Source organism: Camelina sativa, chromosome 12, assembly GCF_000633955.1.
Source record: "Camelina sativa cultivar DH55 chromosome 12, Cs, whole genome shotgun sequence".
NCBI lineage: Eukaryota > Viridiplantae > Streptophyta > Magnoliopsida > Brassicales > Brassicaceae > Camelina > Camelina sativa.
Genome location: NC_025696.1, coordinates 9381679 through 9406260, shown reverse-complemented (window position 1 = coordinate 9406260; position 24582 = coordinate 9381679). Strand labels below are relative to the sequence as shown.

General features: G+C 35.8%; 8 protein-coding genes across 8 annotated transcripts; 5 read left to right on the top strand and 3 right to left on the bottom strand.

Annotated features, from left to right (window-relative positions):
* Positions 1–3192, top strand: LOC104731084. The gene is made up of 6 exons (XM_010450350.2): positions 1–240; positions 568–722; positions 836–1053; positions 1482–2097; positions 2185–2772; positions 2859–3192. Exons 1-6 carry the CDS (start codon positions 41–43, stop codon positions 2969–2971), a joined length of 1890 nt encoding a protein of 629 aa, XP_010448652.1. The 5' UTR covers positions 1–40; the 3' UTR covers positions 2972–3192.
* LOC104731083 (long chain acyl-CoA synthetase 4) lies at positions 3287–8012 on the bottom strand. The gene is made up of 19 exons (XM_010450349.2): positions 7727–8012; positions 7318–7381; positions 7142–7231; positions 6948–7004; positions 6820–6868; positions 6618–6694; positions 6449–6488; positions 6270–6364; positions 5995–6162; positions 5764–5874; positions 5599–5686; positions 5247–5313; positions 5098–5173; positions 4867–4984; positions 4383–4628; positions 4130–4269; positions 3842–4024; positions 3631–3750; positions 3287–3542 (listed from the first exon to the last, which is right to left on the bottom strand). The coding sequence occupies exons 1-19, from the start codon at positions 7879–7881 to the stop codon at positions 3486–3488; spliced, it is 2001 nt and encodes a 666-aa protein (XP_010448651.1). The 5' UTR covers positions 7882–8012; the 3' UTR covers positions 3287–3485.
* On the top strand, positions 8833–11449 carry LOC104731082 (putative E3 ubiquitin-protein ligase UBR7). Its single transcript, XM_010450347.2, has 6 exons — positions 8833–9023; positions 9146–9263; positions 9647–9805; positions 9903–10175; positions 10273–11028; positions 11123–11449. Exons 2-6 carry the CDS (start codon positions 9177–9179, stop codon positions 11216–11218), a joined length of 1371 nt encoding a protein of 456 aa, XP_010448649.1. The 5' UTR covers positions 8833–9023; positions 9146–9176; the 3' UTR covers positions 11219–11449.
* On the top strand, positions 13792–14672 carry LOC104731081. Its single transcript, XM_010450346.1, has one exon. The coding sequence runs from the start codon at positions 13998–14000 to the stop codon at positions 14349–14351; it is 354 nt and encodes a 117-aa protein (XP_010448648.1). The 5' UTR covers positions 13792–13997; the 3' UTR covers positions 14352–14672.
* Positions 15621–16448, bottom strand: LOC104731080. The gene has a single exon (XM_010450345.2). It carries the CDS (start codon positions 16340–16342, stop codon positions 15779–15781), a length of 564 nt encoding a protein of 187 aa, XP_010448647.1. The 5' UTR covers positions 16343–16448; the 3' UTR covers positions 15621–15778.
* On the top strand, positions 17985–18716 carry LOC104733332. The gene is made up of 2 exons (XM_019233514.1): positions 17985–18072; positions 18157–18716. The coding sequence occupies exons 1-2, from the start codon at positions 18057–18059 to the stop codon at positions 18714–18716; spliced, it is 576 nt and encodes a 191-aa protein (XP_019089059.1). The 5' UTR covers positions 17985–18056.
* On the top strand, positions 19913–21032 carry LOC104731078. Its single transcript, XM_010450343.2, has 3 exons — positions 19913–20067; positions 20453–20598; positions 20778–21032. The coding sequence occupies exons 1-3, from the start codon at positions 19998–20000 to the stop codon at positions 20793–20795; spliced, it is 234 nt and encodes a 77-aa protein (XP_010448645.1). The 5' UTR covers positions 19913–19997; the 3' UTR covers positions 20796–21032.
* Positions 20995–21995, bottom strand: LOC104731079 (NAD(P)H-quinone oxidoreductase subunit S, chloroplastic). The gene has a single exon (XM_010450344.2). It carries the CDS (start codon positions 21866–21868, stop codon positions 21119–21121), a length of 750 nt encoding a protein of 249 aa, XP_010448646.1. The 5' UTR covers positions 21869–21995; the 3' UTR covers positions 20995–21118.

Genomic DNA, 24582 nt, shown 5'->3' with positions numbered 1-24582 from the left:
AAATTGGAGCTAAGATCAGAAAGTTTCAGCGATTTTGGAGATGGAGATGGAGATGGAATTCGAGATGGAGTTCGAGAGTCCGTTGGTGCGTTTATGCATAGAGGAAGCTTGTAAGAGCGGAGACGCGGTGGAACGATGGCGTTTACAGAGGCGGAGTCTTGAGAGGTTGCCTCCTCACCTTGCTGATGCTCTCCTCCGTCGTCTAATCCAGCGGCGACTTCTTTTCCCTTCGTTACTCGAGTAAACAACTCTCTTTTTCTTTTTTAATTCCTTACGTAATTCTGATTCCTGATCTCGAAATGGTTAGCTTGGAGCCTTGGATTTGAGATCAGTGAGTGATCGCTTAGGGATCTTAGTTTTTTTTTTTTTTTGCATGTGATTTTAATTAGGAAAAATTTCGTTTCTCTTTGCTTGAGTTGTTAGATCTGGTAGCTCTAAGAATCGTGTTGGTGTTGGGACATTGTTTAGGGTTTACCGGTTTAGGATTCATTTTATATAAGTCAAAAGTTGAGGAAATGCAATGATTTGCATGGACACTGAAGTATTGTGAGCTCTTTTTGTGTGCAGAGGATTTAAACATTCTGTAGAGAAGATAGATCTCCGAGGCGAAAGCTCCATTAACGCTGAATGGATGGCTTACATTGGAGGCTTTGTTAATTTGTTGTCTCTAAATCTTTCAGATTGCCTGAGAATCAACAATTCTACCCTCTGGCCTATCACAGGTATGTTACATGACATACCTCTCTGATTTTGCATTTGGAGTTTATGACAAATGTGGGTTCTTCTTTTTTTTTTTTTTTTTTTTGTTGATGTTGGATNGTTGGATTTGTTTTAGGATTAAGTAGCTTGACCGAGTTGGATCTTTCAAGATGTATGAAAGTTACAGATGCTGGTGTAAAGCATCTTCAATCTGTTGTAAACCTGGAAAAGTTGTGGATTCCACAGACGGGTGTTACGGAAGCTGGGATTTCTCTTCTTGCTTCACTTAAAAACTTGTCTCTTCTAGATTTGGGCGGCTTACCTGTAACTGATCACAACTTGATTTCTCTCCGGGTACATGATTTTTTTACATTTGCTCTTTCTTTATTTTGTAGTCACTAGTCACTCAGGTTGTTGATGAATTTCAGTTTTGATTGCTTGATGTATTTGATTTAATTGTGTAGCTCAATGGTTGTCGTATATCTAGTTAAATTGTAAGAATTCTGCTAAAATTGTATGTTCTATGTTAGAGTAAGGAGTATTATGTGCATAGAAACTATTTGGTCTTATTTCAGGATTATGGTGTTGTAATTCAAGCATCTTGCTGGTTACTAAACCTTATTACTAATCCATACAAAATGAAGTTCCGTGTATGTGGGATTTAGAATTGTTGTGATAAGATTTTTTCTTTGTCCAAATTCATTTACTACAAACATATACGCACATGTGTACATATCATTTATGAACCTTCCTCTGACCGCCAGTTGCTTTTTGTTTCTCAGGCTCTGACAAAGCTAGAGTACCTTGACATCTGGGGAAGCAACGTAACCAACCTAGGAGTTGTGAGTATACTTAAGTTTTCAAACTTGAGCTTCCTCAATCTCTCGTGGACCAGCGTCACACAGACTCCGAACATACCGCACCTGGAATGCTTACACATGAACAAGTGCGACATTCTCTCCATATCAAAAATGCATAACTTCGCACTAGCTTCCTTGAAAAAGTTGGTTTTGTCCGGAGCTACTTTCAGTGCTGAAACCGAGGCCTTTTCCTTCACCAACCAAAGCTCGATAACCTACTTAGATGTTTCCAACACTCCCCTCCAAAACTTCAGCTTCTTAGCAACTATGATTAACCTGGAACATCTTGATCTGAGCTCCACAGCTTTCGGGGATGATGCTGTTGACTTTGTAGCATGTGTTGGCGAGAGTCTGAGGAATCTTAATGTCTCAGATACAAGAATCACTTCTGATGGGGTCGGGAATCTTGCGGGACATGTGCCGCAACTCAACACATTGTCTCTGTCCCAGACATCTGTCGACGATCTTTCCATCTTATTTATCAGCACCATGATGCCTTGTATTAAAGCCCTTGACTTGAGCATGACCGGGATCCATGGTATGTATGATGACCTTTCTAAAAACTAATGAGTGATTAATAACTCAAATCAAAATATAACTCCACGGCTCTCTTTTTTTTTTCCAGGATTTATCCAGCAACAAACTCAACAAGCAGAGCCGTCGTTTGCAGCACTACCGATCTCTATTTTTTTTCCAGTATTTATCCAGCAACAAACTCAACAAGCAGAGCCGTCGTTTGCAGCACTACAGTCTCTAACTTCCCTTGAAATCCTGAGTCTAGAACATCCATACCTGAGCGATACTGCTCTCTCTCCTTTAAGTGGTCTTACCGGATTAACACATTTGTCCCTAAAAAGCAGTTCCCTCACAGATTCCACTCTCCACCATCTCTCCTCTCTCCCAAACCTAGTCAGTCTCGGAGTCCAAGATGCAGTTTTAACCGACAATGGTCTCGAGAAGTTCAGCCCACCTTTAAGGCTGAGAATACTTGACCTCAAAGGTTGTTGGCTTTTAAGCAAAGAAGCTATCGCTGGTCTTTGCAGAAGGTACCCTCACATTAAAGTGAGGCATGAATTTGCACATGACTCTTCTTCTCTCGACCAAAATCAACCTCTTCCTCGCTCATGGCCTCGGCAGAGTTTCGTAACGTTGGCGAGTAGAAGGAACAACCAAAGGCCAGAGAGTTCTGTTGCTGTTCCTAGGAGTTTCTTAGGTACGCGCTTTTCTCACTAACATGCTCAATTTTAACAATTTATAAGGAAGATGGGCTCAAAGTTTGTGTGATACTTGTGGATACAGACCAGAGGGTGAAGTACAGAAGGGAAGTGTTGGTTGCTCTACAGAATTCGCCTTTGTCACAATTGCTTCCACGGGAAGAACTTGTCAGTAGTGCACCGGATATTTTTAGCTGATGTCGTGACAAGAACGGTAATTCAAATGATTTGTAAAAGAGTAGAAACTTGGGGAGATCTTAGCATCTGTCTTGTCAGTCTTGATCTCGATTTCCCTTCCTCGAGTTTGTTTAAGACGTTTAAGACATACAGTAGTAGTACATGTATCGTGTACTAAATTGTACTAGTACTACATTTCGGATACTAGTTGAAAATTATGTACTCTTCTCTGTTTGATCGGATATAACTTCCACTTAAAACATGTGATATGGATAAATTTACGAAAAATTACGAAGACAACTCGGTGTATTTTATTATAAAAAAAGTTAGATAAAATTCAAGTATTCAAACATCAAAGTAGATTTCCATATAAAAGAAGTTTAGCAGCTGTGATCTGACACTATGAAAGTATGAAATACCCAGAATATTGTACACAGATGATAGAAAGAGCCCCTATTAAGTATTAACAGTCTTCGTCATGTAAAAGGAGAGAGCCAAAGAAAAAGCAAGCAAGAGACCGACCACGAGGACGACTCTACCCTCTGGCAGCAAATTTTGCATTTGTGGTCTTGTACATTTCATCGATCACAGTCTGTCAGATGAGGAAAGAGACCGTGTTAATAACTAAATGGCAGTAGATTTTTACGCTTAATAGATGTTTCAATACGTTTTTGTATTACCTGGTAGTATTTTAGCAATTGAGGCCTTTTCTTTTTGTAGGTTGGCGTAAGAAGATCGCGTTCCATGTCAAACGGCACTGGATCTAGATGAATCGCCTTGATGATCTCGAACCCCTTCATCTGCAAAATCCGACACAAAAAAAAGTTAAAACGAAATAAAAACAGACAACAAAGAATCACGAATCCATAATGGATAAAAACAAGGAATAACCTTTTTCTCTTTGGCCATTTTAACGAGTTCTCCGAGTACGAATTCCTTTGCCTTTTCATTTTGACAGAGAGCGTTGTAGTCACCGCTCACATTGTTATCTGCAGCCCAGTGTTCAAGGATATGCTGGTTTGGATTGGCAATTGCGACTAGGAATGACTCAAAGCTGTTTCCGTACACCCACACCTGATAAATTTGATGAAAAGGCGAGGAAGATTGTGATTAGTTGTAGACGAGATCTACCAAAAACCTATGTGAGAGAGAAGACTACAAGTCTGTAGCTACACTTACGGAATCAACAGCTTGTACTTCACCGTAGATGTTTTCTATGTTCTCGACCGCAACATACTCTCCTTGTGAGAGTTTGAAGATATTCTTCTTCCTGTCAATGATCTTCATGCTTCCATTTGGTTGCCACTCACCGACATCACCTGAGTATGAAAAGAAGGGTATGTGAGAACTGAGAAAGAACTCACCGGATTACAAAAACCGATATTCTAACTAATTTAACATTAAGTGAATACAGGTTCAGAGAAAGGAAAACCTGTGTGCAGCCATCCATCAATGAGAACCTCTTTTGTGAGGTCTTCACGTTTGTAGTATCCAGAGAAAAGAGTCTTTCCTCGAATGCAGATTTCACCACGTGGTTTATCTGCAAGAGCGTCATATTCCATCTCAGGGACAGATTCAAGGCGTACATCAACGTTTGGCACTGGTGGACCAACTGTGCCGAGCATGTCCAGCCTGTCTGGTAGCGAGACAAAAGATCCAGCACAGCTTTCGGTAAGACCTACACAGGAACAACCATACAGAGAGAAAACAGTCAACTAACCACATTCTCTGTTAATGTGGGATCAATATATAACAACACTCTAGTAGGAAAGGACCCATGGGGAGACTCAACTAAAAAACTGTTTGGACAGAAAAATAGTCCATTTGGTTCCCACATTCATGTAGTTGATGTGAAATAGCTCGTTTATCAGTTCATTAGTATATAAGGAATTCAATATAGTGAATGGGATGGGTACCGTATCCTTGTAGAACATGACAGCATGCCACCACTCTCAGAAATGACTCTACATGACTAGCGAGAGGAGCAGCTCCAGATAAAATAATCCTCACATTGCCTCCGAGTCCTTGTTTAACCTAAATGAGAAAGCAATATAAATAATTTCTATGAAATTTCATAGGGAAGAGAGGTAGCCTCTTCGGATATCGTATACCAACTCGCAAGTTATATTAATGAAGAACTTTGTTACCTTGCTGAACACAAGTTTGTCACAAATTGGCGATGCCTCCACATGAGACTGTCCCTTCTTCATATGTCCAAATTTACTGCGAATGTTACGAGTGTGTTAGATCTAATAAAGATTGGTGAAACAGATAAGCAAAGAGAATTCTGACTTACTAGGAAAATGCAGAATCAAACAGCAACTTTTTCAAGAATCCACCATCAGCAAGCTTTTTCTGAAGACCTGTTAGTCATAATAGGTCAATGTATTGAAACACGGTTAAGTCGTAATCAGTCATATGAAATTAAAAAGAAAAATTAGGATATACAGAATTAGAAAATGCGACATCCACCAAAGAAGAAAGAATGAAACCTTAACAGAAATATTCTTGGAATTGAGAATAATATTTACATTTGGGTGTTTAACGTGGTACAAATGTAGAAGCTCAGAGTCAGATATTTGGGATAGACAGATAATACAGTGAGGAAATGAAAATACTTGGGACATATGATATTTCAAACATCTTACCCGAGTATACTCTATCCAGGACACGAGGGACAGCGCAGAAAATAGTTGGTTTAAGCTCACCAAGGTCTTCTATCAACAATTTGACATCCTGAGGAGACAACCCAGAGAAAGTTAAAGTAACAAAGTCAAAACTGGTTTAAATAATAATCTTTGAGCTGTACTGACCCCACGCCAGAAGCCAATTGCAGCACCATGTTGAATAAAACACTCCTCGATAACCCGGTCAAAGATGTGAGCAAGAGGAAGATAAGAAAGATACACATCTTTCACGGACAACTATTGATTTGCACAGCCAAAAAGAAAATCGATTAAGACCAAAGCCAGGTACAGTGGGAACTTAAAGTTTGCACTACTTGTGGATAATGAAAAATGCATGAAAGCAAGAAGGAAACTCACGGCCTCGTTAGCGCTTTTCAGTAGACGGATCACTCCAGCGATTAGAGTAACAATACTTTCGTTCGATATCATCACTCCCTTAGGGTCACCAGTGGTTCCACTAGTATACATAATCGTGCAAATGTCACTTTTCTTTTTGATGGGGAGATCATATTCCTTTCCTTCACCCTGCCAAAAAAAATCACGATGGAAAGTAAAAAAATGGTAAGCATAGATAATAGACCACTTCACAGAATCAGTTTATATCAGGAAAAAGCAGATGAAAAGTCTCATACCAGCTTCAAAAATTCCTCCCAAGCATATATAACCAACCCAAAAGTTTCAGCTTCTTCTTTTTGTTCACGGGAGACACCACCGAAACTCACAACAGCTGTACTTATAAACAATCACATTTGATCATAAGCATCATATGTTAAAAAGCTAAACGGGAATAACACAAAAAAGAATTACTCACTTTTCATGTACTCTGTCGAGTTTGGGCAGGTCTTGAACAACTGATAATGAAAAGGAAAAGGAAGTGATGAGAAAAAGTTCCACAAAGTTGTAAAATTTTTGGTCACGGTCATTAATACATAAAAGTGATAAATATACATTTTAACATTAGAGATGTTATCTTACTGTACCTCAGAGATCTTCTTCTCTTCCACAAAGACAATTGAAACCTCTGAATGGCAAATAATGAATTCCACAGCACCAGCACCTATACAATTAACAAGCAGCAAACATGACAAATCAACTAGCTAAAAATATTGTGGCATCCCACTGGATATCGACTGTTGCATTTATCCTTCAGGTATATATTAAAAAAATACTGAAAAGACATACCTAGTGTATCATATAACGGAACACAATAGAATCCATGTGCATTACAGGCCTAAATAAAAAATTCACAGTCAGTTTCAAACAAAAAACACAATCAATAATATCATATCATGATCCAGCCACTAAATTACCTCCATGCTTATAATCCACTCAGGAGAATTAGCACCATAGATACCACATTTTGCTTCCTAAAATCCCACACATATCAGCAAACACAACAAGATTAAGCAACTGTGAAACTAATCACATTGTAAGCAGAAAACAAAAAAAAAGGAAACAATGAGACTAAAGATTAGATATAATAAAGGAAAAGAACGGATCTTACATCCTTAACTCCACAAGCTCGGAGAGAATTTCCAAGTTTAATGACAATGTCATAGACTTCTTGGTATGTTTGCCAGACATACTTACCCGGCTGAGACGAATCAAATAAAACAAGTGAATATAAATCCTTAATTAACATTCACAAAAACCAAAATCAAAAGGAAACAGCAACAACACCTTTCCATCTACAATCTCGCGGCGTCCAAGCATTGGATTGTTTGGGTACTTCTCAACCGCCATGCTACAAACACACAATTACAGTAGAAACAAACAAAAAAAAAAGGAAAATGTCAAACCAAACAATATCACCAAAAAATACATGCAACAACAAATTCACATCACACGCCAATCAAAACAATGTTTGTTATAGACAAATGGCGAAAATCATTGACCAACAAAATTATATTTCTATCGATCGATTACTCTTAGAGCTCTTATAGATCTGCTTATGATGATCCGTAAAGCTTAAACACTACTACTTCACAGAACAATTTCAAAACAAAAACGATTTAAGTCAGAGCAATTTCCACGATCAGTCAACGAATCGGAGAATGGAACTCATGCATAACAAAAAAGAAAATCTCACCGGAAAACATCCCAACAACTATCCATTCCTTGGATCGGTTCAGGGAAGCCGTCTTTAGCGAAGATACTGCGGTACACAGGTCCAACTGAAGGTCTACCATCGGTACCTTCTTTGCCTTCTTCAACCTGGAATATGTATTTCTTCTGCTCCGCCATGATCGATGATCGAACCAACAACTAGTCAACCAGAAACTTCTTCTTCTCGAGAGAGAGAGAGGGGGAAGGAAGGAAGTGTGAGGAAATAGGGTCCACGCGGCTTTTGGCAGATCGGAGGAGAAGAAGTTAATACACCTGCTACGATTGTGATTGGTTGCTCTTCTCTGACCATAAAAAAAGTCAAAATTTCATATTTCAACCTTTTTAATGGGCTTTTTATTATTAAGCCCATTAAAGTCAATATTATCCATATGGAAATTTTATATTGATTTGTAAATTTATATTTGTTAGCTAATAATTTAGATTTTATTACTAAGATCTCAACAAGAAAATAAAAAGTGTTAGATTTTAGAGTTTATTAGATGAAATCCACAATAATTAATAAATTGATAAGAATCTGCTTAATTCAATGTATGTGTGGACACAATTAACTGCTTGACACCTATTATTATAATTGAAAATGTTATTATAATTTTATGTATAAGTTTAAATTATAATTTGTTTTGCGACCGTTAACAATTTTTCGCGGGTAAACAATCATGGATACATGGAATACAAGTAATTAGTAAATAGCACGGAATAAATGATCCAAACATATTATCACTTTTTATGTTCTTTATATTATTTTGTAATCTTATTGATGTGCGTAAGTGCGTTCTATTATTGTCTCTTATTAATCAGTGAGGTCGAATATGAAATCGCAAAAATCTCGCATTTTACAAACCAAATTATGGATGATATTACATGTAGAAAGCAGATCAGCTAACAAAGTAACGTACCTACAATCTAAATCACTGGATTACTTATCTTGTGCTCTCCCCATTCTTAGATGATATAAGAGAGGAGGGAAAAAAGGAATAGTATCTCATAGAATTGGAGGGTTATTGGCGGGAAAATGTCGATAAAGTCCCTGCTGGTATATATAATAACACTTACTCGTGTTTTGTTAGTAATCGCGACTAGATCCTTCTTTCTCCCCCACAAACCCTTGTGTGCTTATTTAAGACCTTTAAGCTTCTTCTTGACCTTCGTTTCCCCCAAAGTACTTCTCTCTCTCTCGGCGCCTTCGTTTTTATCTATGTCTTGAAAAGTGACAACTTTTAGGGATTTCACAAGCCTGAAAACTTCACCGATACAACCTGGTACTTTCAATTTTATGTATTGCGAGGAATCTAGGGTTTTTTTTTGTTTAGGGAATTTAGGGAATATATCGTTTTGAGTTTTACTTTTCGTCCAATTTCATGTTCTTAATTTATGATTTCAGCTGGAAACTTTGGTGAGTAGTGATTGCGGGAATGGCATCGGGTGGTTTCGAGGATGAGGAGGCTGAGGGAACTGTAACGATCAATGAATTTATCGAACAAATGGATGCTGAAGAGCTGGTTTGTTATTGAATTCTCTTTTCTCCCCATCAGATCAATTTTGTATGTTCATGATTCTTCTTACGAAAGTTTTATACTTTCCCCCAATTTTCACTCCTGTGGTTGGTCATTTTTATGGGGGGCGTATAGGTTCCTGATTTGGGGGTTTTGCTTAAGCCTTAAAATTTGAAATCCATCATATCCTGAAATTGAATTGCGACCTTAAAGTCACATTCTTTTTTGAATCTAGTACAGTAATTTGGATGGTGTTATTGTACCAGTCTCCAGCTTCTTGCTTACTAGTTATGATTTGTGTCAGTGTGTGTGTCTTCATCTGTTTCTATCAATTCAGTAGTGTGTGTGTTTCTGTAATATCATTGCTTTTGTGATTAATTGGTGTGAAGGCAGCGGATTTGGTGTTGGGTGGAGATGAGGGTGATGAGTGTACTTACCCCAAGGGTTACATGAAAAGACAAGCAATTTTCTCATGCATTACATGTACACCAGATGGGAATGCTGGAATCTGCACTGCTTGTTGCTTATCTTGTCATGATGGTCATGAGGTAATATTATGTAGCTGGATTATGTTATCTTTGAATTTGGCTTCGATGTGTTAATTGGTTTCCTAATGGCTTGAACATTGTTGTTCTGGTTATGAAGCTTTTGGAGCTGTGGACTAAGAGGAATTTTCGATGTGATTGTGGGAACTCCAAGTTTGGAACTTTAGCGTGTAAGCTTCTCCCTAGCAAAGATGTCGAAAACTCTGAGAATTCTTACAACCATAATTTCAAAGGCTTGTACTGCACTTGCGACTTACCTTACCCTGACCCAAATGTGGAAGAACAAGTTGAGATGATACAGTGTTGTCTCTGTGAGGATTGGTTTCACGAGGAGCATCTCGGTTTCAAACCTTCAGACAGTGTTGGTAGCCAGGTTTGTGGCCAGTGCTTAATCTTGTGTACGATTGACTTTTCTTTTGTTTTGGCTTTTTAGTTCAATTTCTTATGTGATTCTTATGTGATTATAACAGATTCCAAGAGATGAAGAAGGCGAACCAATCTATGAGGATTTCATTTGTCAAAACTGCTCCCCACTTTGTTCGTTTCTGACACTTTATCCTGAGAAATTGTGGGTTGCTGCTCAAGCAGATTCCACTGGCTGTGCTAATGCTTGTTCAGAGACAATTGAGTCAAACAAAACCAACATGGATGCGGAAGCCGGCCAGCTAGAGAACGGTACTGAAGCAGAGAAATCTGTTATGCGGAAATGTTCTGAGAAGATCAGTGAATCTGAACCTGGCCATCTTGACAACTGTTCTGAAGCAGAGAAATCTGTTGTGCGAAAATGTTCTGAGAAGATGAATGACTCTGAACCCGGCCAGCCTGAGACCAGTACTACTGAAGCCGAGAAATCTGTTGTGCAAAACGGTTCTGACAAGATCAACGCCACTGAACCCGTTGCTGCGGCTGGTTGTGCTATTGGGACGAATCTAAACTCGTGTCCTGATTTTGAGAAGAAACCTTTGTTTTTGTCCAAAAACTGGAGGAACATCCTATGCAGATGCGAAAAGTGCGTTGAGATGTATAACGAGAGAAAGGTAAGCTATTTACTTGATGCAGAGGATACAATTGTTGAGTACGAGAAGAAGGCGAAGGAGAAAAGAACAGAGAAACTGGAGAAACAAGAAGGTGAAGCACTTGACTTGTTGAATAATCTCGACCACGTAGCCAAAGTTGAAATCCTTCACGGTATCAGAGACTTCAAAGATGAATTGAAGGGTTTACTGGTATATATCGTCACCTCTATGAAAATATATGATTACATTTTTCAGGAACTCTCTCATCTAAGAGTCTTTTTTGTTTTTGTTTTTGATTTTGTAGGAGTCTGGTAGTGGTGGGCCGTCAAAGGCGATAACAGCTGCAGATATCGAGCAAATGTTTTCAAATCTGAAAAACAAACGCAAAAGGATGGAGTGAGAGGAGTTAAAGGTAGTAAAACTCTTTATCCATCTCATGGTAACTTTCTTTAGATATGTTGTTTCGTTAGTTTGAAATGGGGAGTGAGGAGGTTCCTCGTTCCTCTGCTCTGGTCTATCTTTATCTTCTAAGTTATGCAAAAAACTTTTTTTGTACTTTAGTGTATGAAGTTTGTAGCTTGAGTGTAACAGTCGACTATTATATATAAGCTAATAGTTCTTCTAGAACTTCTATTTACTTCCAATTTTTTCAACTGGTTTTGCATTGATTTGGAATTACAAAGAAACCCCATTAGGAGTAAGTATCACCTCACCTGTATGCAAGATACCCAACCCATGAAAATAAATAAACACTATCTATCATACTGTGAATCGGAAGTGCTCTGAACATGCTAAATGTAAGAGATTTTTTATGTCTTGTACTACTAGAGATTCCCCAATATCAAAACAACTCAAAACATAGAGATTTGAAGTAAGGATCAAATAAACAATTACAGTCTTCTGAACTTCTCCAAATCAGAATGATCCTTTTGCCACCGGCGACTACCCCTTGCGACATACAAAGGAAGTCTACACTTTTCTCAATCTCATATGCTCCTTGGTCAGAGTGTTGGAGATTGCATGCATACCCTACCCTTTGGTAACTCAAGAAGCTCCGTCAAGAAGAGCTTTACATATACAGGCTAGAGCATGCTAGAAGAAGAGTAGTACGTCCTACAAGAAGAAAAAACTATTATAAATTAGGCCATATAAAGTACTAACATTTTAATTTTGGGCTTCGGAAAACCAAATTCAGTTTACATGTGAGTTTTACGATTATATGTAAATATTACTACTACCTGACCAAAAGACACAAAGTTTGTTTGACAGCAAATGAAAACCAAATATTTTTCACCTCAGTTATTGGTTTATTCTTGTCGACATGGGTTATTGTTGTGTTAATAAAAATATTGGGATCAAAGTTGGAAGCTCGTGAGTCGTGGCCCCTTGAAGAAGAGTAAGTAACGACAACCCCCGTGACACCGCCACGTACTTGTCGTCCTTTTGTAAGTTTCCACGAAGTTTCCTTCATGTTCATATATTGATAAGAAGAATTTGATGCAATCCAATTATTATATGACGCGTAGTGCTTAATGATAGGATCATCTGATAAGATCGCTTGTTAATGACATACATTTACGTCTACATGTAGACTATCATGAATTATTTTGTGATCATATGTTATTATTATAAGAATAAATGAAAATAAAGTATGGTATCACATCACTTTCGCACACTTATGCAAACGACGTACCCATTACAACGGTTTCAAACTGTATATCGTGCAGTCTTACGAGGGTGTTTGAAAATTCGTCTAAAATGGCTACAGTTTTTATTGGTTTTGATTTGAGTTTAAAAACCGGTTTTGTTGGTTTTTTTGGTCCGTAAAATCCGGAGAGAATAATTCAAAAGAAATGGGTTTGACATTGTTTGAAACAGATCATACTACGAATGATTGGATTCTATTAATTCTTGAGGGAAAAGAATATGAATGTATCTACAACCACAAGCTAATTTAACATGTAACACTTATTTAATGAGATGGAGTAGATGAGTTTTATATTCGAATTAAAGTATACTATTTTTGTGATTATTGAATCTAACGACGTTTATTAAAAAAAAAAAACAAGACAGGTTGGTGGTTGGTATAAATGTGAGACTGCCAGGTTTTAACACGGTTTTGGTTTGGTTTGAAGACACCAAACTAACCAGAAAGAACATGTACTTGCCTTTTTTATGTCCTCTCCATTCTAAAAAGTAGTAAAGTACAATGTCCACTATAATTTTACGTTTTGGTCTGTTTGATTGAAATTAAAATTTTAGATGCGTGCATGAACAATTCATACGTAACCCACATAAGACATTAGATGAATTAGTATGTTTTTAGCTAGTATATATATATGAACTTCGTTACTTCGATTACCTTATAACCTAATTATTATTTTCTGTCGATTATAATACACGAGAGGAAAGAAAGTATACGACGTAATTTTCTATCAAAGATTTTATAACAACTCGCAAATCAGATTGAAAGATCTGAAAGGTCACGATTCGTCAGCTTAATTAGTTAAGCTATCGCCGTTAATGTTGTTACTAATCTCGCTATCACCATTAATTGAAGACATCTATCTATGACTACATAATTTATTAGCTTATTGCAGTGGATGTGATCATTAGGGTTTCAGTTAATTTCAGTTTCTTTTACAAAATATTGCAGTGGAGTAAGTTAGTACTATACTTTTTTATTTTCTTGAAATTAAATAAATTGCATAAAATTCATTTTCTTATATACGGTTCAGTTGATAATCTAAATTTAAATTTTCGATTCCAATTTGTATATATGGTTAATTAAACTAAATTAAAATTAGCATCTTCACAACCGAATAACAAACTTTTGGTTGGTCGAATTTATAAGCAAATAAAAAAATAAAGATAAAATATAGTCTTTAAAAAAATGAATACAACAGATCAGCATCCTTAGGATGAGTCATCCATCTATCATTAAACAGAAAACACACAACATTATATATAAACTCAACATCACACATTGATCCATACAACTCTTCAAGCTTCCATCAACTTGACCCACACAGAAGAAAAAAAAGAGAAGAAGAAAGACTTTTTTTCTTGGGTATTTCCCAAGTTTTCTTTTTTCTTTCTCAAACTTTTTTTGTGGGTATTTCCCAAAACAGAAACTTTTTTTTTGTTCTTATATTACATATATTTTAAATTTTATAAAAATGGGAAACTGTATGATGGGAGGAAACAACATTGCAAAGATGGTTCAAGAAGAAGAAGAAGTAATGAAGAAAGATTACAAGAGAAAGGATCGTAAAGTCAAGATTGTTCTGAGAAGAGATGAGTTAGAGAAACTCATTCTCTTCCAGCTAAACGCTGGTGGCAACGTTGAAGGCAAAGGAGAAACAACTTTGGCTTCTTTCGGAGATTTTCTCAGGGAGTTAGAGGCAGAGAGATCTGCTGGAGAAGCGGCTGCTAAGGCGGCTGAGGAAGAGGAGGAGTCTCGCCGGACATGTCGCAAGTGGAGGCCGTCGTTGGAAAGAATCACTGAATGGCCTGAAGAGACACTTTCGTAATCACTTTCTTTAATTCTCATTTTTATTTTTTTCATCTTAGAGAGCTTCTAAATTTTCGTTTTATTTTATTTTTCTTATTAAAATAGGATTTATCTGTGGGGGAGTTTGTTCTTTTTGCTGATTTTTTTTTTCCCTTTTATTACCGAGGGATATTTTTTCACCTGAGAATTGTTCTGTCTCAGAGTGTTTGAAATCAGCAAAGGCTTATTTACCCTAGAGAAAATCCAAAGAAACAACGAAATTATGTATTTTTATTTTCGTCTTTCATGTAAGGTTCTATTATTGTCAACATAAATAAATTATAAGTTTAGTTTAATTGTTTTTGTTGCTTCTAAAGTTAGTGTTCATATGATCAGTGTTCACAAATCCATTTTTCATTTTACCAACGTGGTGAAGATCAATTTAGGGTTTTAACTACGTGATACATACATAGATTCAGTTTTAGTTACCACAGAAAAAACTTCGAAATATCTAAATGCCTTTAGAAAATTGGAAGTACATGCACTGATGATATTTGAAAATTCGATTTGGTTTAAATTGATTTGCGATTAGAGAAAAAAGCGTATGCGTTAGGGTCCCATAATACTAAAAAAGTGTGAGTAGTTGATTGTCAATTCTAATTTACATTAAGCTTTTCGTTGAAACCTACCCACAACCACAACAATCAACACATAACTGTTACAAGAATAAATTAATAAGTCGTACAACAATTATCACAATCATCCAAATTATACTACTATCTACCTGTAACGAATGACCCAGCTGATCTGACATGTAGAAACAGAGAGTAGATGATCAAAATAATATTAATCTCTCTGTTTTGTCAAACTTATCAAATAAATTTTAATCATTATGTTTACCTTTTCAGTAAAAATCAATATTATATCAATATACAATAATATCGTAATAAAGACTATGTTTTTGATAGATCAGTTTTAACTTGTAACTATACAATTAAAAAAAAAACCAATCGTCTCCCTTTTTTTGGTTCAAACGTAAAGCAATTATCTCAATAAATTGTAGTTTGTGTAAAGAAATGTTATCGTTAATACAAACTTAACAAATGATATAGTGATAATTGGGTAATGGATGAACTTGGCTTCACTAGTCTGTTGACTCTGTTCAATCAACTTATCTCCACCATGCTTTGGAATAACTCATGGTTTGTTCTACTTCTACGTCCTCTGCTTTGTTTCTAATTCTGTATTCCCCTTTTTCTTTTCTTTTTTTTTGGCTTCTTTCAATCTTTTTTGCTTTGGAATACACTACTGTCAAACTTTTGTTACATTATTTATCAGGCAACAACATAATATTTCCCCAAACCCTGTTACTTCTATTAATCTATCAAAAATATTGTACTACACTAAAACTACAAAATTATGACAAAATAAATGCAAAATAAACCTAAAATTATTCCAGCAGCCATTTCATTGTCGCTCAGTATTACAGCCAACCATTACCATATTGACTTGAAGCTGATGAACAGGAACGTGTGCGATCTGGTCCACAAGGTGCTCTAAGTCGAAAACGCTGTCGTTTTTGTATTTCGACAGTAGCCTGTGAGCTTCTTGCTTTGTCATCTTGATCTTAACCCTCACGACCTTTTCATCCCTTTCAACCATATTCAAACTCACTTTCTCCTCCAGAGCCATCTCCTTTGGTTCGAGTTTCTGATCATCATCAAACCTCACCGTCTTCTTCGGCTCGATAATTTTATTATTCTCTAACTGAAACCTCACAACCTTACGTGGCTTAGCCGGAGTCTTTTTCTTCTGTTCATCTTCTTCGTCTTCTGTTTCGAACCTCAGCGACTTGTCGATCCTCTTGGCTCTATCCAAGCACCGAGACTTTTTGGTCGACTCTACTGAAATCTCTGAGTCATTTAGAGGCAACGTTATGTCTAAGTCCTCTCTGTACATAGGTTTCGCTTCTAGAACGTTTTCGTACCTTTCTTGAAGTCTGTTGAAGCATTTTGATAAAGAATCCATCATTCTTCTTCTTCTTCTTCTTGATCTTCTCTATTAGCAAAGAGAGAGAGAGAGAGAGGGACTTTAATTTTATGTTATCTTGAAAGTTCTTTTTACTATATATTGAAATGGGGCAGGGTATTATATAGGCGACCAACTTTATACCATATATCTAGAGACACGTAGTGGAGAGTGTGCTTTGGGGTAAGAAGATGACGACATTTTGCCGTGGGATACTAGCATTTAATTTATTCGTATATTTGTTTGCTTTGCTATGCAAAAAATGTAATCAGAACCATCTTTTACGTCGTTAAAATGAAAAAAAACCATCTTTTACGTTAACTATATATATCATGCATGATATATGATCGTTAAAAATTGACAAGTTCATTTGATTTCACAGACGATGTTGAGTTAAGCAGAGAACATCAATGATTTCTAACGATCATATATATAAGTATCTGAATATTTTTCCTCATGAGATTGCAGTTAAAACTTAAAAGTCATATGGTCTAATGAATTAAAGGTAAACATTAAGGAAAAGTGACGTTATGATGCATCATTAATCAGTCAAAAAGCTTTACCATGGGTCCATGACTTTTAAAGTTTTATCTCATTTGCTGCTTCATGATCTGAAAATGACATTTGAGTAAAATTGTCACATTTATCTTTTTTTCAATAATTATCTATCAGAATAATCAACTACCAGACGTTCTTATATACTATTAAACATTTTTTTTGAACTTTCCACAAGTAAATATGGTGCCGTGCCTCTGGGGGTATTTTATATGACATGGTCAATTACTCCATTTTGAATTAGTCTAACTTTAAAAAAAAACAAAAAAACAAAAACAGAAACACCGTAAGAATTGAATAATATCCACAAAACTAAATAGAAATTAAACAAATACGAAAAACAAGTGTTTGTCACAGTCAAAAAATAAAAAAGTGTTTGTCACAGATTCCTTGTCTAATTTTGGCGTAAGGTCACGTTCGACCATATCAACTATTTACAATGTTCTATATATATAGGTCAAGTTTTAGTATGCAAATCTACATAAATAAACACGACCTTGGTCATTACTCAAAATTGGAAGATAATATTGGATTAAGACACACTCACACAACCCATATCTTCCCTTACTAGAAAGTCCAAATCCTCTGTTATTGTTTTCTCAATAAGTAGAAGCGACGGTTTCTAGTTTCTAATAGACGGTGAGGATTTCGTTTCTCAAAATCTTTTTAAAAAGGGGGTTACATTTTGATTACGAAAATACCAAATTTTGTGAAGTGTATCCATACATTTTTTTGGTAATCATCAATTATGAAAATATAGTAACAAATAACATATACATATTCAGATTTTGGTTATATTTGTTGGGTATGATATCAAGAGAATAAGGAAACCATATAAATCCAGGAAAATATACACCAATTCCAGCAATATATCAAAACGTCTATGGACTTGAAAAGTAACTTATCGTTCTCATCAATCATCATATATATATACTCATTGCCTTCTTCTACATTAGAGTTTTCAAGTTGAGTTGCTTATGCAATGGCAAACCAATCTCCACCGGTTCGAGTATTTATTTTCTCTCTCTCTTCACTTCCGAGGTTTTTGCATCACCTTTAAGAGTTTTGCTAACGAGGTTTTTATGTGTGACAACTGTAGACTTGCGTTCTGAGAGTTGGACTCAAATGTTGCAAAGGTTGCCGGGAAAAAGCAAAGAAAAAGATGCTAAGTGTCGCTGGTAATAAATCCACTAGTGAATATTGTTAAAGTTATAATGTTAAATATGCTCATTTTGATTTAGCTACTATTATTTTCGAAACAGGGGTGAATGCAGTTGAGTATAACGTAGAACAAGGGCTCTTAACAGTCTCAGGTGACGTCAACCCAACAACATTGCTTGATAAGCTTACCAAATGGGGCAAAACGGCAGAGCTTGTCTCTGGTCTCGGAGACAACACTTCCCATGTTGTTCCTAGAACCCCGGAACAAAACCGAAACAATACAATGGAGAAGAAGGAGAAGAGACCAACAAAGTGTTGTCTTCTGATGTGCTTTGGGAAGAGAAGTTGTAAATCAAAGGTGGAGCCTTTTGCGCCGATCCCAAATAGGCACCATCGAGGAGTAGGGGCTGAAAACGGCAGTCCAACGCCCTTAATCAACGTTGCTTTACCCCCAACGGTGTATCCTCCTCCGCGAGCAATGCCTGGCTTTACAACACCCATACCATACCCACCTCCTTGGTTTGTGGCGGCAAGACAAGCACAACCATACACTGGTGAAATGTACCGGTCAGTTCCACCACAGTCCCGACCGTATTTTCAGTTAAGACCGACGGAGTTTCCACCTATGGCCAACTCTAGGCTGCATTACCCGCACCACTGAGCACTATTCTCTCGGATGATACATTCAATGCTTTGTTCCTTTCTCTTATTCAAATGCTACGTACGTACATTAAGTTTACAAAATATTTATTTTTCACATGTATCCCAAACATTTTTCGTTAAAAATCAAATATATCGAAAGAACCAAAGGACGATATTTTTTTAACATGCATCCGAAACATGTTAATTAGTTCAACTAGCTTCATTTCGCCGAATACTCTAACGACACCGGGCTTTTCTTGGATCGGATTTAGCCATATTTAGGTGAGATCCGACACCAACAATTAGCAAATCTTATGGGGAAATTAGTATATTTTATCAAAAAGTTATTAGAATTGTTTTATTATATATAACCGTATGTATAATTAGGGTTGCTTATTTAATTAGTAGTGTGCGTAGACAAATAGAGAGAAACAAAAGAGTGGATAATTACTTCTCATCAAGAAAACGCGTTGAAAAGCTTATCAAACTTTGGTGGATTACGACCAACCACCCCTAAAAGATTTTTTTGCGCTTGACTCAGTCATGATTTTATTTTATTAGTCTCTCTACTAGTCTACCCTTTGTCCATCAAACACTCATATTCTGATATCTCATTAGTCATTACTAATAATAACAAAACTATGTTATTTGAGGGGACATATATATCTTACTTTAACCAAAAGAAACTAAAAAAAAAAGCTTTACATATGATTTAAACGATCACAAACAAAAATTGGAGTCTGATAACTTACGGATGGGTGTAATTTGTCAGTGTAATGGTGAAGTGATTATGCGACTGAAAAATAAAATACATAAAAGAAAAACAATTAGCAAAATTGCATTTTAAATTCATTAATTCCGTTATTTTGTAAGCAATACTGAAAATACATAAAAGAAAAACAGTTAGCAAAATTTTCCTCCATATTTGATTTGTTAGAATTGCCCATAATTATATTACATATGATTCCATTCTACACATTTTTTGTTCTCTTCTTTGTGTTTTACGTACTCATAAAACTCAAAACAAAAACATGGGATTGTGTCAAAGAAAAAACAAAAGATTCCTAGTTTGGTTTTTTTGGTAGAGAGGAATATTCGACATAAATTAACCATTGGGAAGGGCTTTTATAAGTAGGTCATATGCTTAAATGGGCCTTACGACCGTAATGTGGCCCACCTTTAAAGAAGGTTCGAAAAAGTCTTAAAACAGAGAAAATTTCCGGTCGCCGTCTAAAACATTCTCCTTTTGGGTACTACTAACTCCGGACGAGAGCGAAAGATCGAGAGAGAAAGAAGAAAGATGAACGTAGTTCAAGGTTTGAAGAGGATCCCTCGCATCAAATTCCCACAGCGTCATCTCAACCCTTCAGGTTTTTTTTTTATTACCTCAAAAAAAATCCTATGCTGAATCTTATATCGTTCTTCGTGTCTACGTTTCATCGATTCGAGAATTTTGTGTACGGGTTTCCATAGTAACGAATCAGAACTGAGATAGTATCTGTTTGTATCCTAGATCTATTCCCGTAGGAATCATTCAGTGTTGTAGATACCTAAGATTTAAGGATACACAAGATTTGTTTAGCCATTAATCCTTTGTCTGTTATCAATTTTTTTGAATCAAATCCTGAGTCGCTGTGGAAGTTGTTATGTTTTAGCTTTTGGTTTTGATATTGATCTGTTTGTTGATGGAAGTCTTCATGAACTTTGACATTTTTACTTGCTGGTATTAAGAGTTTGTTTTTGTGAATTTTGCAGCTTCGGAGGGAAAGACTCAGGTGGTGGCAAATGAAGCAGATACATTGTTCTTCTCCAGTTTGAACGCCCCAAAGACTATAGGCGGGAAGGCATCATCCCAGCCTAAGCGTACTCCTGTTTCAAACGAAGAGATGGAAGCCATTTTGGTAAGTTACTAACTTACTTCATGGACATATATGAATTACACTTTATGATGGTGTTATCATGACACCAAGTACTAAGTTTATGGACCAAAATAACGATATTTGAGTTTCTTTCTGCATTATTATGCGATAGTTTTTGTGCCGTTTCTGACTTACTTCTCCTTTTCTGCAAATCTTTACAGTTGGGAGGCTGCCTCTGATCTTGAATATGATCTGTTGAAGAGAAATGGTGGACCTTTTCTTCATCTTTACCAAGAATATAGAAGAAACTGATGGTTGATGTTTACAACACAACCCTTGATACAATTATATAACTCCGTTTTGCTGTTTTAAAAGTTTTTAACTTTTATACAGATTCACCATTTGATTGGGTGCATTCCACTCACTATTATTTCTGTATGTTTGGAATTTCATCGTTTATTCATTTTTATATCACATGATGAAGATCTTCTAGAACCAGTCAGAGATCTCGTTGCATATACATTCACAGGAACTTACATACAGAGAAGAAGGGAAAGATCACTTATGGTGCTGCTTCCTCCTTTTGAATCTGTTCAATAAAAGGCTCAAGGATACACGACTTTGGATTCTTACCCGGTGGACCTTTCTCTCTTCGTTCAAGCTCTTCAAGCCTGAATGTAATGAGACGGTCCCAGTTTCCTCCTTCGAACAAGACACCAGCTTTTCCATCTGTGATTCTCTGCACAATCCCACAATACATGTGATAAGGACTGTTCTGGTTCTTGACTATAGCGATCATCCCCGGCATGAGAAGTGGTAGCTCTGGCGCTTTTGGTTTCTTATCTGCAGCAACTGCGGATACATCACTTCCTCGTTTTGTGGGTGGTGGTGTTGGTGGAGGTGGTGGGTTTTTCTCAATGAAGGTTTGCAATCCCTTTTCGCCACCGGGAAATCCTCCTGTGAGACCCATCATTTCTTTCTCAAAACCGTCTTCAGGTACTTTAAATGACAAGTTGGTGTCATCGCTCTCTTCCTCTGTCTCGTTCTCGTTCTCAGCCTTTGATGTCTCTTGTTCCTCTTCAATGTTCCTCTTGAGCTCCTTCTCGATACCTTTCTCTCCGTTGCATAGTCCTCTTCCTCCCATCACTTCCCATAGATTGAACTTACCCATGGCCTTTACTTGATGAACGTTTGTTTGCTGCTTTGGGAACATCGACCGGTTTGGAGTTGAGAATTGATGGGTTTGGCCTAGAAATTTTGATCCATGAATTGGAGTTCTCATGGTCGGTATAGTGATCGAAGAAGTCGCCATAATTTTATTTTCGTCTGGCAGAGTAGTTTAGAGCTGCTGACTAAGAGGGGGAGATAGGAAGAAGAAGAAAGAGAGAAAGAAGGAACCAAGCGTGTGTGATTCGCTTGTTATAATGACCACATATCATGATTTCTGTTAGATGAGTTCTTCTATCTATTCCCACTAGTTTGACCTGAACCGGTTTACACGTAACCGGAGGAAACGTAGTAACATTTGGGCTTTGAGTTCAAACTGGACCAATGTACTATGGGCCTAAATCAATCACATCGCGATTGTGATATTTTGTGATTTAAACGAATAATTTGCAAATAATGCGGTTTGTTTATTTAATTAGGGGAAAGTCTGCAAGAACAAGATAAAAGCATATTGGTCAACGACATTCATAATTGGAATCCCAGACAAATATTTTTTTTTAAAATTTGTTTTTGCTGAAAAATAGAATGACATGCAGTTCTATATGTATTACCAAGTAATTAGATTTTAACCCGTAGTATGCCGGAACATATTTATATTTTGTGTTGTATTTAGTTGTTAAATATTAGATGTTTTGTAAATAAAGAATATTATATGCCAAATATTTTAGTGTTAGTAATGTTGACAAATAATAAAATAAGGATTTAATCTGTATTAACACAATTTTAATAATATTTTATTAATTCCAACATGTACTATTTATAATCTATCTACTATATTAACCACATTATATATTATTATATTTTTTTTTCATTTTATTTATTCATAATATTTTAAAATTTTGTTAAGTTTATATATATTAATTATAATATATAAATAATGTGAATTGAAGTTCTTCTTACGTTAAAAATCAAAGATTTTGTTTCCATATTGGTTGCTGTTAGGCATAATTTTAATCATATAAATTATAATAGATAAATTCTATTATAATTGTGATATATTCTATAAATAATAGAGAATTATGCATTCTCTAGAACATTGAGTTAATACCGACCGTAACAGTTAACATTGAGTCAATACCTGCCGTAGCGGTAAGCGTCAAGCCAATACGGGCTGTAACGGTAAGCATCAAGCCAATACGGACCGTAATGGCAATCATCAAGCCAATACGGGCCAACACAACAAACATCGAGCCAATTCGGGCCGTTGTGACAAACAACGAGTCAATAAAGAGCGTAACTGATTTTGTGATTGACTCTGATTTGCTACGACATTATCAAGAGAATATTTGACTCAATCTCATGGAGAGAATATTGGGAACGACCTTATCTCATGAAGAGACGGTTACTCAAACCCAAATCCCATGAGGATTAGGGTTCCTAAACTCGTTGTGTCTTAAACTCTTGTATTTGAGCTCGATACATTAATCAATAAAAACGACTATTCAACATCTTTTTCTTGTTTCCGTAGTCTCTAAACGAATCAATTATTTTTGTCTAGACAGTTGCTATAAATTTTTTAGTTAGAATGGAATGTAAACTATTTAGAAAACAAAATCTGAAATAATGTTATTTTTGGAAATTTTAAAGGGATTAACTTTGTAAATAAGTTTTTAAATATTTATGAAGAATTTACTATGTAGAGATATCTTATTTTAAAACACGTTTTCACATTATTTAGGAATAATTTATTATGTAGAGACATCTATGAGATATTTTAGGAGTTTTATGGATTCTATATTATTTTGTTTTAGAAAATCGACTGTATCATTGAGAGTTTGAGAGATTATAGTAAATTTATTGATTTGTTGTAGATTTAATGGCAATAAAATATTATGTTTTTGGTTGATTTCTTTGGTTTTGCTAATTGAGTTTTGTGAATTATTTAGGAATAACATTACAAAATAACAATTTAAATAAGTACAAATAAAATGATAGAACCTAAAATGTACTTATATAGCTAAAATGTATCTCTACCTCTTCGATAGCGACACATCAATATTTTGATAAGGGAAATTGGCAGCAATAATCAAGAAAAAAATTATAATTCACTAGCTAACCTCTCTAACCATGAAAAGATCATATACTCTATAATATATATAATAATGACAATTCTAACCTCTTGCCAAATTAACCGTTCCACTCGCCCAGCAAACTGTATATGCATGTATTTTCTCTCTATATAGACATATATCTTTGTCATCTCTCATCTATTCTCATTTTTTTTTCTTCCTACTCTTTCATATTTTGCAATAATTTTTTTTAACACACTGTTTTGATTTCATAAACTCAGTTAAAACCACATATTTTTATTTTTATGGTACAGTGATTTAAAGATATTAGGAAGATAAAATTTAGTTCATAAATTAATAATAAAAAAAATATTCATAATATATAGAGAAAAATAACATTCTATTCCATTTTAAAAAAATATATTTCTCAAGTTTCAAATTACATAAATTGAATTATAATTATAAATATATGAACGATTTATAGAGTATATCATTTATTATCAGTGTTTAACTCAGTTGATGTGGTTTGCATATGTTGTATCTTTTAGAGTATAACTTCTTTTTGTTGTGCGTTTATTTTGGTCGTTAGAGTTATTTATGTTTTATCTCTTATGGTTAGCGTTTGATATGGTTGCTTGGGTTGCCTATGTTGTATCCCTTAGGGTATAGCGATTTTTATTGTTATGCGTTTAATTCATATTTTGAGTTGTCTATGTTTTATCTCTTATGATTAGCGTTTGACATGGTTGCTTGGGTGGCCTATGTTGTATCCCTTAGGGTATAGCGTTTT

What these genes read in the sequence shown, in the direction of transcription:
- LOC104731084 (XM_010450350.2), top strand. Translation starts at nt 41, where the DNA reads ATGGAGATGGAGATGGAATTCGAGATGGAGTTCGAGAGTCCGTTGGTG. An exon ending in CTTTTCCCTTCGTTACTCGA is followed by an intron (nt 241 to 567) that starts GTAAACAACTCT and finishes TTTTGTGTGCAG; the next exon opens with AGGATTTAAACATTCTGTAG. An exon ending in ACAACTTGATTTCTCTCCGG is followed by an intron (nt 1,054 to 1,481) that starts GTACATGATTTT and finishes TTTGTTTCTCAG; the next exon opens with GCTCTGACAAAGCTAGAGTA.
- LOC104731083 (XM_010450349.2), bottom strand. Translation starts at nt 7,881, where the DNA reads ATGGCGGAGCAGAAGAAATACATATTCCAGGTTGAAGAAGGCAAAGAA. An exon ending in TGAAAAGCGCTAACGAGGCC is followed by an intron (nt 5,875 to 5,994) that starts GTGAGTTTCCTT and finishes GCAAATCAATAG; the next exon opens with TTGTCCGTGAAAGATGTGTA. An exon ending in AAGTACAAGCTGTTGATTCC is followed by an intron (nt 4,025 to 4,129) that starts GTAAGTGTAGCT and finishes CAAATTTATCAG; the next exon opens with GTGTGGGTGTACGGAAACAG.
- LOC104731082 (XM_010450347.2), top strand. Translation starts at nt 9,177, where the DNA reads ATGGCATCGGGTGGTTTCGAGGATGAGGAGGCTGAGGGAACTGTAACG. An exon ending in CTTGTCATGATGGTCATGAG is followed by an intron (nt 9,806 to 9,902) that starts GTAATATTATGT and finishes CTGGTTATGAAG; the next exon opens with CTTTTGGAGCTGTGGACTAA. An exon ending in ATGAATTGAAGGGTTTACTG is followed by an intron (nt 11,029 to 11,122) that starts GTATATATCGTC and finishes TTGATTTTGTAG; the next exon opens with GAGTCTGGTAGTGGTGGGCC.
- LOC104731081 (XM_010450346.1), top strand. Translation starts at nt 13,998, where the DNA reads ATGGGAAACTGTATGATGGGAGGAAACAACATTGCAAAGATGGTTCAA.
- LOC104731080 (XM_010450345.2), bottom strand. Translation starts at nt 16,342, where the DNA reads ATGATGGATTCTTTATCAAAATGCTTCAACAGACTTCAAGAAAGGTAC.
- LOC104731078 (XM_010450343.2), top strand. Translation starts at nt 19,998, where the DNA reads ATGAACGTAGTTCAAGGTTTGAAGAGGATCCCTCGCATCAAATTCCCA. An exon ending in GCGTCATCTCAACCCTTCAG is followed by an intron (nt 20,068 to 20,452) that starts GTTTTTTTTTTA and finishes TGAATTTTGCAG; the next exon opens with CTTCGGAGGGAAAGACTCAG.
- LOC104731079 (XM_010450344.2), bottom strand. Translation starts at nt 21,868, where the DNA reads ATGGCGACTTCTTCGATCACTATACCGACCATGAGAACTCCAATTCAT.